We start from the raw sequence: 14,081 nt of genomic DNA, 5'->3' as shown, positions 1-14,081 counted from the left end.
AACCCACCCCAGGTTCGCAGTCCCCCGCAGCACCTACCGCCTGCGGACATCGTCGGGCAGTGAGAAGGCCCTGGAGGCCAGCGCGGGCACCCGGGCTGGGGCGGTACGGGCAGGCATCTTGGAAGGTGCAGCAGAGGCGGCGGCAGCACAGGCAGCCCTGGCTTTTCGCGCGGAAACCGATGGGGAGGGGCGGCGAGCGGAGGCAGCACGTACCATCCCGGCCTGGGCGTGGGGGAAAGCGGGCCGTACCACATGGAGGGAGGCCGTACCATGTGTGGGTAGATGCAGTGTGGCTGGCCCTGCGTAGGGGCCGCGCATGCGCGGGACGGGAGCGCACCCCCGCGTGGAGCAGTGGGCTTGTCCAAGCTCCTCCGTTTGCTGGGAGCTTTGCCTGAGACCTTCATTCATTCGTTCTTTCCCCGCCTGCTAGGGAAAAAATGAGGAACATCCTCAGGGTGTTCCAGGATGTGGGCACTAGAGTTCATGTCCTCAGTTCCAATCCCACCTACACCTATTTGCTTACTATGACGATCTTGGGCAGGTCATTTGGACCCAGCTTTAGTTTCCTCATCTGTGAAAAGGGTCTAATAGCACTTACTCCAGAAAATGTTGAGGATGCACAAAATACGCGAGTAGCACCAAAGATCTCACTGGTAGGGAGACCTGGGCCACTTCCACAGTCTGTGTGCTTTAAAAAACACCAGAACTTGAGCAAGGATAATCTCTTCAACACATGGTGCTGAGAAAACCGGCTATCTACATGCAAAAGAATGAAACTGGACCCTTACCTTACACCGTATATACAAGTTAACTCAAAATGGATTAAAGACCTAAACCTAAACCTAAAACTATGGCACTCCTAGAAGAAAATGTGGGGGGGGGGCGGGGGGGGAAGCTTCGCGACATTGGACTTGGCAATGATTTCTTGAATATGACACCAAAAGCACAGGTCACAGAAGCTAGAATAGACAAATGGGACTACATTAAAATAATCCTAACCCCAACTCATGCACAGCAAAGGAATCAAAGTGAAAAGGCAACCAATAGAATGGGAGAAAAATGTTTGCAAATCGTGTATCTGATAAAGACTTAATATCCAGAATGTATAAGGAATTCCTACAATGCAAAGACAACTCAATTAAAAAACAGGCAGGGGATTTGAATAGACGGTTCCATAAAGTAGGTACAGATGGACAACAAGCATATGAAAAGAAGTTCAACATGACCAATCGGGGAAATGCAAATCAAAACCACAATGAGGGGACTTCCCTGGTAGCACAGTGGTTGAGAATCCGCCTGCCAATGCAGGGGATACGGGTTCGATCCCTGGTCCAGGAAGATCCCACATGCCGTGGAGCAACTAAGCCCGTGCACCACAACTACTGAGGCTGCACTCTAGAGCTTGCGCTCCGCAACAAGAAAAACTACCGCAACGAGAAGCCCGTGCACCACAACGTAGAGTAGCCCCTGCTCGCTGCAACTAGAGAGAGCCCACTTGCAGCAACAAAGACCCAACGCAGCCAATTAATTAATTAAATAAAAAACACGCACAATGAGATCACTTCACAGGCATTAGGATGGCCACCATCAGAACAAAAAGTATTGGGGAGAACACGGAGATTAGGACCCATGTACACTGTTGGTAGGGATTTAGAATAGTGCAGCTGCTATAGAAAAGTGTGGGGACTTCCCTGGCTGTCCAGTGGCTAAGACTCCGTGCTTCCACTTCAGGTGGCACGAGTGTGATCCCTGGTCAGGGAGCTAAGACCCCGCATGCCACTCAGCACGGCCAAAAGTTAAAAAAAAGAAAGAAAAAAGCGTGGAGGTTCCTCAAAAAATTAAAAATAGAATTATCATATGATACAGCAATCCCACTTCTGGATATATATTCAAAAGAATAGAAAACAGGATCTCAAAGAGATACTTGCACACCCACCTTCATAGCAGCACTATTCACAATAGCCAAGAGGTGGAAGCAACCTAAATGTCTTTGGATAGATGAATGGATAAAGAAAATGTGGCATATACATATAGTGGATTATTCAGCAAATCCTGCCCTTTTGCAACAACCTGGATTAACCTCGAGGTCATTATGCTAAGTGCAATAAGCCAGTCACCAAAAGACACACTGCATGATTCCACTTATTTGAGGTATCTAATTTAGTCGCCTTGTAGAAAGGGAAAGAACAATGGTAGTTACCAGGGGCTGGGGGGGTGGGGGGGGAGGGGATTCATTCAATGGGAATGGAGTTTCAGTTTTACAAGATGAAAGTTTCAGAGATCTGCTGCAAAATAATGTGCATGTAGTTAACACTACTGTACTATACACTTAAAGGTTAAGATGTAAATGCTATGTGTTTTTTACCGCAATAAAGAAGAAATAAACCATTCATAGGATAGGGTTGAGTTGAAAAAAAAAAGTACTTATCTGCCACAACAACAAAAAAAGCATCAGAATGGAGTTAGAAGTTATGGCATATATTTACATTTTTGTATTAAGATTTACAAGTGAACATGTTGGTAAACACACACAAACTAGGTTCCTCCGACAGCTGGTGGAGAGCTTCTAGAAGTGGACCTCAGACCCTCTGGTTGCCATGCATTACCCACACAGGGCAGGATCCAGGAGGGCTGAAATATTAGGAATAGAACTAATAGCTATTAATTTCATATTTAATCAGCACTTCTGTTCTTACTGTACCAGAATCTTTAGGAGTTATTTAATTTAATCCTTAGCCGCCATAAAGGGAGATATCAGGACCCCCATTTCCCATGGTCTAGGATATTTGTCACAAAGGAAGCTGCTTATACCCAAGATCACAGGCTCAGTAAGCAGCAGGGACAATGAATCCAGGTGTCTTTAGTTCCAAAGCCTGAATGTAAAACAGTGACCCAGCTGTCAAGCCCTGTAGACCTGTCAGAAGCCAGCATGTGGGTTCCTAACTCACCTTAGGAAAGGGGGCGCTCACAGGACAGGGAAGGAAGAGGAGATAGATGAGCTGACCTGCCCTCTTCAGGGGCCTCAGCTCACAGGAGAGCAGCTGCACTTATTGGAGCCTCCCTCTCAGGTAGGTTCTCTTTTTAATCCCTTTGCCAAGGGATGATTTGACCCATTTTACAGATGGGGCAAGGGCTCAGGGACAAAGATTTGCCTAAGGGCCCCCAGCAAGTTGGTGCCAAAGCTGGGCTTCCAGCCCAGCTGCTCTGCTCTCAAGTTGCTCAGAGACAAAAAGCCAGGCACCACCTCTAATTCCTCTTCTTCCCTCACATGCAGGAGATGAGCAATCTTTGTTTGTTCTTCCTCTGATGAAATACACCCAGGTCTTTCTGCTTTTTGACTGGGCTGCCGCTCCAACCCAGACTGCCATCATCTCTCACCGGGGCTATTGTAACAGCCTCTTTCTTCCCCAGTCTCCCAGACCACTGCATCCAGAGGGCATTAAAAAAAAAAAAAATGTGGGACTTCCCTGGTGGCACAGTGGTTAAGAATCTGCCTGCCAATGCAGGGGACATTGGTTCAAGTCCTGGTCCAGGAAGATCCCACGTGCCGTGGAGCAACCAAGCCCGTGCGCCACAACTACTGAAACCCGCGTGCCTAGAGCCCGTGCTCTGCAACAAGAGAAGCCACCACAATGAAAAGCCTGCGCACTGCAACGAAGAGTAGCCCCCTCTCGCTGCAACTAGAGAAAGCCCGCGCGCAGCAACGAAAACCCAATGCAGCCAAGAATAAATTTTAATTAATTTAAAAAAATGTTAATGCCCTTTTCTTTCCCACTAGAACTTTCCAGAACTTCTCATTGCCCTTGAAATAAAATGTAAGCATTTAACTCCATTTACAGGGTCCTGCCTGGATGCAGCTCATTTCCCCCTCATTGAGCTCCAGCTTCGTTGACCCACTTTCAGTCTTTCAAGCTCTTAAGTGCCACAGGGCTTTGCCTTTGCTGTCAATTCTGCCCAGGCCACTTTTCTGGGAGATTCACAGCTCAAAGATTGCTACTACCCAGAGGCTTCCCCCTGCCCACCTGGAAGCAACCCCTCACCCCCAGTCTCTCTCTCCTATTATCCTGTTGCTTCATAGCATTTACCACTGTCACAGACTCATTTCCGTCTGTTGTAGCCTTTCTGTTCCACTAGAGCAGAGCAGAGGTCAGCAGTTTTTCTATACAGGATCAGATAGTAAATATTTTAGGTTTTGTGGGCCACATGTTCGGTTTTAACTACTCAGTGCTGCCCTTGTAAAAACAGCCATGGACAATACACAAATGAATAGGTATGGCTGTATTCCAATAAGACTTTATTTATAAAAACTTGACAGGCCAAGGAATTCCCTGGTTGTCCAGTGATTAGGACTTGGTGCTTTCACTACCGTGGGCCCAGGTTCAATCCCTGGTGGGGGAACTAAGATCCTGCAAACGGTGTGGCACAGACAAAAAAAAAAACAAACTTGGCTGGCTAGATTTAGACCATGGGCCTTAGTGTGCCGACCCCTGCAAAGACTGAGCTCCAGAGGGCAAGGACTTGGTGATCTGCCTCGTTCACAGCTGACCTCCAAGGGCTCACTCAGTAGGAATCCAAATATCGGTTAAATAAATATATAGGACATGGGAGATCGCACCTGGGAGGTGCCTGATGCAAATGTTGGTAGGTATAGAGCTGTTTTCTGCCCCACAACACAGTGATTTCCAGTTCACAAACAGGGAGACTGAGGCCCGAATCAGATCACTTGCAAACCCAGTTTCTGTCTTTTTTTTTTTTTTGCGGTACGCGGGCCTCTCACTGTTGTGGCCTCTCCCATTGCGGAGCACAGGCTCCGGACGCGCAGGCTCAGCAGCCATGGCTCACGGGCCCAGCTGCTCCGCGGCATGTGGGATCTTCCCGGACCGGGGCACGAACCCGTGTCGCCTGCAGGACTCTCAACCACTGTGCCACCAGGGAAGCCCGAGGTTCTGTCTTTAATCCCTGAATCACCTGCCTCACTCGACTCACCTGACCAGTAATATATCAGTCAAGGTCATGGGGAAGGGATATTGATAGCTTCCAGGAGGCTCCAGAGTGACTGGCTGGACCACCAGAGACTCCTTCCCCACCTAGAAATGGGCTCATCCCTTGAGAGAAGCAACCGGAACTTCCAGAAAGTTAGATTCAGCTCCTGTGGGCATTCACTCTGACCCCACCTCTCGGTAGCGTTCACAAACCCCTCAGAAGATCTGCCCCAGCTCCCTGCTTCCCAGGCCACGTTCCTGCCTCTAGCTAGAGGGCCATACTCAAGAGGCCAGGAGAGACCAGGGGTCAGCACAACCAAGGTCCAGGCAGCCCAGAGCACAGGGCTGGTGGAGGGATGGTCACGTGTCCGGAGCCACAGTCAGGCAGAAGGCCGAAGCTGAGTCACGCCACATGCTGGGGAATTAGTCTGAGCTCTCACTTGGTGCCAGCCCAGCAGAGGCCCCGGGCGGTGACAGCGGCACTCGAGGGTTCAACAGGAACACTTCGCCACTCTCACTCCAGGCAGGCGGCCAGGCAGGAAGACCGCAAGGGCAGCCCTCGCACGCTCTCTCTCCAGGCTCAAGTGACCGGAAATCGGATCTGGGGAAACTAACTCTGGGGTATGCTGGGCAAACCAGCCTGCTCCTTTGCAGGGCCCTTGAGCGGGCGAAGGGCTTTCTGTTTGGGACCAAAGGAGGCTTACTGCCAAGCCTGGAGGGGTTTTCCTTCAAACAGCCCTTGAGTCCATTAGCTGATCTGCCCCTCCAGGGCTACCACCCCAGCTCAGTTCATCCTCCCCTCTGTCCCGGATGCCTGCCCGGCCTCCTTCCTGGGCTGCCACTAAGCCCTCTCACCACCTATTCTCTGCAAGGAACTGGGAAGGATCTTCTTAGAATCTAGATCTGATCGTATCACCTCCTCCCTGCCCCACTGAAGGTACCTGAATGGCTTCTCAGTGCTCTTAGGGTAAAGCCCTACAGCCCTACCCCTACAGCCAACCCCTAGCTCTGCCCACATCAGCTTTTGCCACTCATCCCTTGACTCACCCCAGCTGAGCTACATCCTGGACACTCCCTACCCCTTCCTGCCTCAGGGCTGTGGAAGCCAGCCTACTAGAGGGCCTCCAACATTCCTTGCCTCAGTATTCATGCCTTTGTGGAGTCCTCTCCAACAGTGAATCAGGGCCACTCCCTGGAAGTGAAGGTGCAGGACTTCTGAGGCTAGGCCATAAAAGCCATCACAGCACCACCTTGTTCTCATGGGGGAAGCCAGCCACCATGTTGTGAGGATGCTCAAGGAGCCCCACGGGGATGCCCATGGGAAGAGGAACCATTTTGTCAGCCATGTGAGTGAGCTGCTTTGGAAGTGGTTCCTCCAGCTCCAGTCAAGCCTTCAGACGACTGTAGCCCCAGCCTATATCTGACTGTAACCTCATGAGACCCCTCCAGCTGGAACTGCTCACTTTGCTGCTCCCCATTTCCCAACCTATAGAAACCGCTGAATGATAATGTGGGGTTGGCCAAAAAGTTCATTTGGGTTTTTCCATAGCATCTTGCAGAATACATGGGTGGTAGTGTTCTAAGCCACTAGACTGTGGGGCTTTTTGTTATTCGGCCATAAATAATTATTGCAAGGTTTTAGCACTTGCTGTTCCTTTAAACTGGAAAGCCCTGTTGCTCCATATGCCTACTTCTCCTACTTGGAGAATCGCTAGTCGTTCTTCCTATTTTAGCTCACCCATCACCTCCTTCAAGGAGCCTTTTCTGACCTCCCCCAACACTATCAGGGTGTCTCGATAGGCTCTTAAAACCACAGATCTTTCTTTTAGAGCCTTTGCCTCAGCTGGTGATCGCACATTTTGGGGTGATAACTTTATGCCAGCACCTAGCAAAGTACCTACGATGTAGTTGGCACACAGCAAAGGCTCAGGTAGCCCTGCATGAGTGAGCGTGTGATGCCTCTTCCCCCACATTAACTGCTCAGTCTGCAAACATCCATCAAAACAACAAATGCACACCCTTTTATTCAGCTATTCTACTTCTGGGAATTGCTCCTAAGATGTACTCACAAACACGTGCAGTGGTTAGGACTGCACATGGTGGCCCAGTGGTTAGGACTCGGCCCTTTCACTGCCAAGGCCTGGGGTTTAATCCCTGGTCGGGGGACTAAGATCCCACAAGCCGGGCCGTGTGGCCAAAAAAAAAAAAAAAAAGAGAGAGAGAGAGAAGTGGACACAGCCATTCATTGAGCCTTGTCTGTAGCAAAATACTGGGAAGAACCTAGTTCCCCATCAGTGGGGATTAGATAAAGGAATTGTTTACCATTCATACGGTGACAGACTCCACAACAACAAAAAATAAAAGAATATTTTTCTATATAATATCCTAGAGGTTGTTTCCTATCTGTAAGTGGGTGTAAAAAAAGACATAGGACGGAATGCACAGTGTGCTACTGTTTATGTAAAAAAGGGGGGGATGGAAGGAATTATGTATACTTACTTATTTACACATAAAATCTTGGGAAAGAGACAAGACATGGATAAATTCCTGGAGATAAGGAATGTTAATTAGCAGGGTTAAATCTATTGGCAAAGGAATTTTTCTGAATCTTTTTGCCCTTTTGGAATGCTGGACCATGTGGCTATATTATTTATGTGAAACAAAAACAAGCGGCAAGGGCTTCCCCGGTGGCGCAGTGGTTGAGAGTCCGCCTTCCGATGCAGGGGACACGGGTTCGTGCCCCGGTCCGGGAAGATCCCACATGCCGCGGAGCGGCTGGGCCCGTGAGCCATGGCCACTGAGCCTGCGCGTCCGGAGCCTGTGCTCCGCAACGGGAGAGGCCACAACAGTGAGAGGCCTGTGTACCACAAAAAAAAAAAAAAAAAACAACAACTGGCAAAGCATTGGTGAATGGATGGTCTTTTTGGTAAATGGTGCTGGCCCCACCGGATGGCCCTATGGAAGGAAGTGAACTCTGATCCCTACCTCACACCACATACAAAACTCAATTCCAGATCTTGCAGATCTAAATGCGAAAGCAAAGTCAAGAAAGCTTTTCAAATAAGACATAGAGCTTCTTCGTGACTTTGGAGTAGGTGAGTGTTTCTTCAACAGGACACAAAGCACTTTAATCATAAAGGAAAATATGCCAGGCTGTATTAAAATGAATTTGTTCCTCAAAAGATACCACTAAAAGACAAGCCACAGACACATGTCTGCCAACCAAGGACTTGTATCTACAATACACAGAGAGTTCAATAAGAAAAAAACAGGCAATCTCTTTTACATTAAGTAGACAAAAGAGTTGAACAGGCACTTCATAAAAGGGGATATCTAAATGGCCAAGACTCAAATGGGAAGCTACTCAGTTTCATCAGTCATCAGGGAAATGCAAAATGAAACCTCAATGTGGTTAACAGCTCCCACATACACCCATCCATGCCAGGATGACTAAAATGAAAAAACAAATGCTCACAAGTTTTAGTAAGACCAGAACTCTCCTGTGTTGCTGGAAGAGCCCCAAATGGTACAGCCATTTTGGAAAATGATTTGGCAATATCTACTAAGGCTAAATGTACTCCTGCCCTCTGACCCAGTAATTCCACCCCTGGAATGAGTGCTTTGGTCCAGGGTACTTCTCCTCAGTTCTGTCACCCACTTCAAGCTTGGGCCTCATTCCTTTCTTCCTTCTAAGACACATAGGTCCCACCTTGCCTCCCTCAGCCCACCCCAGCCATCTTCAACTGGCCTGGGTCCCATGGCCACCGCCCATTTGCAGCCACCAGTCCCTAGAGAAAAACAGTGGTCAGCCCTCCAGGCATCACTCACCTCCTGGCACACGAAGTCAAAACACACCGTGTCCACTCCTGAGCTGCAAAGAAAATCGTCCTCACCACGCGGAGCAGGGGTGAGAATGGGGCCCGCTCTAGCCACTGAATCGAAGAACTTCACATGAAACCCCTCCTTCCCAGAAATGACCGCTAGTTAGCCAAAACTGCCTCTCCAAAGCAATCACCAAGTTATTACAACTACCTGACAAAGAGAGACTCCAGTCAGGGCATCTCCACTCTCCCAGGTGAACCAGCTGACCAGCCGGAAGGACCCGGAAGGGCAGGCACCACTGCCTGGACACCACTTTAGGATACTTGGAGCCAATGAGCCTTTGTCATGGGAGACCGTCTTGTGCATTGCAGGGTGATTAGTGACATCCCTGACCTCTACCCACTAGACGCCAGTAGCGCCCCTACCCCCAGGCGGGACAATCAAAAATGTCTCCAGACATCGCCAAAGATCCCGTGGGTACGTGGAATCACCCTGGATGAGAAGGACTGATTTAGACCCATAGAAGTGACAAAGCAGTGGCCTCATTCCAGCCATATTTCCTCCGGGCAATATCTTACAGCCTAAAACCAGCCCCAAATCAGCATTTTGAAAACTGTAAGTCAAGGATGGTTCACATCAGGAGGGGTACAGTATAAAATGCAGAGTCCTGGGCCCTGGAGTCAGATTCTCCAGGCCCTGGTAGGGCCCAGGTAGCTGTATTTTTTTTCACACCCTCCCCACTTAGGAAGTTTAAGAAGCATTTCCCCCCAGCTTTAGTAAGGTATAATTGACAAATAAAAATTGCATATGTTTAAGGTGTACAATGCAATGATTTGACTTATGTATACATTGTGAAATGATTGCTACAATCAAGCTAATTAACACATCTATCACCTCAGTTAGTTACCATTTCTTGTGTGTAGTGAGAACATTACTGTCTTAGCAAATTTCAAAAATACAATACAATTTTATTAACTATAATCACTATGCTGTACTTTAGATTCTCAAAACTTATACATCTTATAATTGAAAGCTTGAATCTTTTGAGCAACATATCCTCCTTTCCCTCATCCCCCAGCCCCAGGGAACCACCATCCTACTCTGTGCTTCTGTGAGTTTGATTTTTTTAGATTTTACATGTAAATGAAATCATACAGTATTTGTCTTTCTGTTTCTGGCTTACTTCAATTAGCATGATGTCCTCCAGGCTCATCCATATTGTTGCAAGTGGCAGGATTTCCTTTTTTATGGCCGAATAATATTCCCTGTGTGTGTATGTTTATGTGCGTATGATGTTTTCTTTATTCATTCATCCATTGACAAACACTTAGGTTGTTTCCATATCTTGCCTACCGTGAGTAATGATGCAATGAACATGGGAGTGCAGATATTCTTTAGGATACTGATTTCATTTCCTTTGGATATACACCCAGAAGTGGGATTGATGGATCATATGATAGTTTTATTTTTACTCCTTTGAGGAACCTCCATACTGTTTTCCATAATGGAAACTTCCTAACATTGTATTATATATTTACTTTTATGGCCTGTCTCCCCCACTAGAATGTAAGATCTCTGAGGGTAGGAATAAAATAGAGTGTTCAATAAGTATTTTGAGAGGTTGGAATTACTTTTTAATAAGCTTATTGAAGTAAAATGTATATACCACAAAATTTCGACCCATTTTAAAATGTAGAGGGCTTCCCTGGTGGCGCAATGGTTGAGAGTCCGCCTGCCGATGCAGGGGACACAGGTTCATGCCCCGGTCCGGGAAGATCCCACATGCCACGGAGCGGCTGGGCCCGTGAGCCATGGCCGCTGAGTCTGCGCGTCCGGAGTCTGTGTTCCGCAACGGGAGAGGCCACAGCAGTGAGAGGCCCGCGTACTGCAAAAGAAAAAAAAAAGTAGAAATCAATGTTTTCTTAGTAAATTTGCCAAATTGTGCAATTATCATCACAATCCAGTTATAGAATATTTCTGTCACTCCAATAAGAATCCTCATGCCTGTTTCCAGTTAATCCCCATTCCTACCTTCAACCCCAGGCAACCACCAATCTACTTTCTGTCTCTATAGACTTGCTTCTTATGGATATTTCATATAATGGACCATACAATTTATGATATTTTGTGTCTGACTTCTTTCACTTAGCGTAATTATTTTGAGTTTCATGGTAAGTTTATGTTTGGCTTTCTAAGAGACTACCAAACTGTTTTCCAAAGTGGCAGTACCATTTTGCATTTGAGGTTGGGATTATGAACATACCATTTTACAGATGATGAAACCAGATTAGACTTGTCAGATGATTTGCCAAAAGTCTACTTGGGTTGTCAAGTGTTGGATTTGAGATTCAAATCTGTTTCTTGTTTTGGGTTTTTTTTTTTTAATATAAATTTATTTACTTATTTTTTTTAATTTTCGGCTGCATTGGGTCTTCGTTGCTGCACGCAGGCTTTCTCTAGCTGCAGCAAGCGGGGGCTACTCTTCGTTGCGGTGTGCAGGCTTCTCATTGCAATGGCTTCTCTTGTTGCGGAGCATGAGCTCTAGGTGTGCGGGCTTCAGTAGTTGTGGCTCGTGGGCTTAGTTGCTCCGCGGCATCTGGGATCTTCCCAGACCACAGCTCGAACCCATGTCCCCTGCATTGGCAGGCAGATTCTTAACCACTGTGCCACCAGGGAAGCCCTTTCGGTTTTTGTTTTAACTTTAGAGTATGCACTCTTGAAACTAACCCCACAAATGCCGCCGACAATGAGTCACACCTACCCAAATTCACTTCCCTTTCGTGACAGATTTAACTATTCTCAGACAAGACATTTAGGGAAAGGTGGTGGATGTCGGATGTCTGACTTTGGGGAAGTACATTTGTTTTGTAGACAAATGAGAAAGATGGCCAGAATGCGAGGATGGGGAGATGGATTAGAATCCCTTTGAAGATGACTAATGAAATGATAGGTCCAAGCGACAGTCCACGGGTGATCAAACCATTAGGGGACAGTCGGATGGGGAATTTACAAACACAGGATCAGGCTGATGGCACGTGAACCCCTTGATCAGTCTTAGTCCTCAGTAAAAGAGAGAGACAGCCAGACATCATATCCTCCTGGTGAGTTTCCAGCACCACCTAGAAAGAATTGAATATCTTTCAATTCTTGAATTTGGGGACAAAGGAACCTGTTAAATGACATAAGGGGATGCCATCAGCCAGTACCAAATTATGGGAAACCGCAGTGTGTCCGTGCAGGTTCATCAGCAGTAACAAATGTGGGCTGCCCTGGTGGCGCAGGGGTTAAGAATCCACCTGCCAATGCAGGGGACACAGGTTCGAGCCCTGGTCCGGGAAGATCCCACATGCTGAGGAGCAGCTAAGCCCATGAGCCACAACTACTGAGCCTGTGGTCTAGAGCCCGCGAGCCACAACTACTGAAGCCCGTGTGCCGCAATTACTGAAGCCCGTGTGACTAGAGCCTGTGCTCCACAACAAGAGAAGCCACCTCAATGAGAAGCCCGCGCACCGCAACGAAGAGGAGCCCCCGCTCACCACAACTAGAGTAAAGCCTGCGCACAGCAACGAAGACCCAATGCAGCCAAAAATTAATTAATTAAAAAAAATAAAGTGGAGAAACTTGGCAGGTACTTCCAAGGGATCAGTTAGCATTGCTAGTGATGGAACTAATTGAGAAAGACGCATCACTTCCTTGGTATTTCTGCCAAAATTGCATAACCTGAATTTAATCATGAGGAAACATCAGACAAACCCATGTTGAAGGACATTCTACCAAATTACTGACCTATATTTTTCCAAAATGTCAAGGTCATGAAAGACAAAGAAAGGTTCAGAAACTGCTCTGATTGAAGGAAACTAAAAAGACAACTGAATGCAAAAAGTGAGCTGGGAGTTTCTTCTGCTATAAAGGTTGGTAATGGGACAATTGGTGAAATCTGATTAAGGTTTGTAGATTTGCTGATTATGATAATTTTACTGAGGTTATATAAGAGAATGTCTTGTCCTTAGGAAACACAGTGAAGTATTTAGGTAGATGTATGTGTGAATAGATAGATACATAAACAGACAGAAAGACAGGAGCCTGGACTGCGGGTAAGTGGGCATCGTCCTTCTTACCCAGGATCAATTTTCTCTGAAACACTTATATATGAGAGAGAAATTAATTTCTCTTATTTAAGGTACAAATATTTCGTGTTTTCTGTCATTAACAGCAGAATATCATTGATATCATTATTAAAAGAAATAGTCCAAAAATCATGAAGTGATGTACGGAAGCTACAATGTCATTCACAATGATAATAGCGGAAGACGGGAATTTTTGTTGAAATGGCAACATCACGCCAAGTGAGTTCAGCTGCTCAGATGCTGCAGAAACTACAGATATGGAATCTAGAATTGTGCAGTCAGCACTGTAGCCAATGGCCACATGTGGCCAGTTACACTGAAATTAATTAAAGTTAAAATTCAGCTTCACACTGGCCACATTTCACATGCTAAATGGCCACAGAAAGTTCTACTAGACAGCACTGCTCTAGATTAAGGAGTCTAGAATGGTTCTCAGAATATGGTCCCAAGATGATGCTTTTTCTTTTTTTAAAAAAAATATTTATTTATTATTCATTTTTGCTGTGCCGGGTCTTAGTTGCAGCACATGGGATCTTCACTGTGGCACGCAGGATCTTTTGGTTGCGGCATGCATGTGGGATCCAGTTCCCCAAGCAGGGATCGAACTTGGGCTCCCTGCATTGGGAGCTCGGAGTCTTACCCACTGGACCACCAGGGAAGTCCCAAGATGATGCTTTTTCTAATCACTGGCAGGGCTTGATGAAAAACATGCATCGCTAGGGTCACTCCAGACCTATTTAATCAGAATCTCTGACTGGGGAGCGTAAGAATCTGCATGTTAACAGGTTCTTCCAGGCGATTCTGATGCTCCCTAATAGCCAACAGCCTCTGTAGGGAAAAAGGAGGTGAAAGTCATCTTGCATCCCTACAGGTTGGTCCATTCCATTCTAGGCTCTGAGATTTGAGAGATATTAGCAAATCAGTTCTTCAGACGGCCATACTGAGGAGAATGAGATGTGATTTGGTCTTCAATCAAGGACTGCCTGAAAAAAAGAAAAAGGAAAGAAAAAAAAGGGAATTCCCTGGCGGTCCAGTGGCTAGGACTCCATGCTACCACTGCAGGGGGCCCAGGTTCGATCCCTGGTTGGGGAACTAAGATCCACAAGCTGAGTGGTGCAGCCCAATAAAAGGACTGCCTGGGTTCAAATCC

At 46.9% G+C, this 14,081-nt stretch overlaps 1 protein-coding gene across 4 annotated transcripts in view; it reads right to left on the bottom strand.

Annotated features, from left to right (window-relative positions):
• The window catches only part of DNMT1 (DNA methyltransferase 1), a 42,362-nt gene extending 42,184 nt beyond the window's left edge, over positions 1–178 (bottom strand). For 2 of the 4 annotated variants that reach the window (XM_079915496.1, XM_079915495.1), the window contains exon 1: positions 38–178. In XM_079915496.1, coding sequence (XP_079771622.1) covers positions 38–117 — 80 coding nt within the window. In that variant the 5' untranslated portion in view covers positions 118–178. The remainder of the gene's footprint in view (positions 1–37) is intronic. The other 2 variants (XM_079915497.1, XM_079915493.1) reach the window with 1 other exon arrangement.
• Positions 179–14,081: the final 13,903 nt, after the last annotated feature.

Source organism: Stenella coeruleoalba, assembly GCF_951394435.1.
Source record: "Stenella coeruleoalba genome assembly, chromosome: 3".
NCBI classification, from domain to species: domain Eukaryota; kingdom Metazoa; phylum Chordata; class Mammalia; order Artiodactyla; family Delphinidae; genus Stenella; species Stenella coeruleoalba.
The sequence above is the reverse complement of the archived record's forward strand: the minus strand, read 5'-3'. Positions and strand labels throughout refer to the sequence as shown.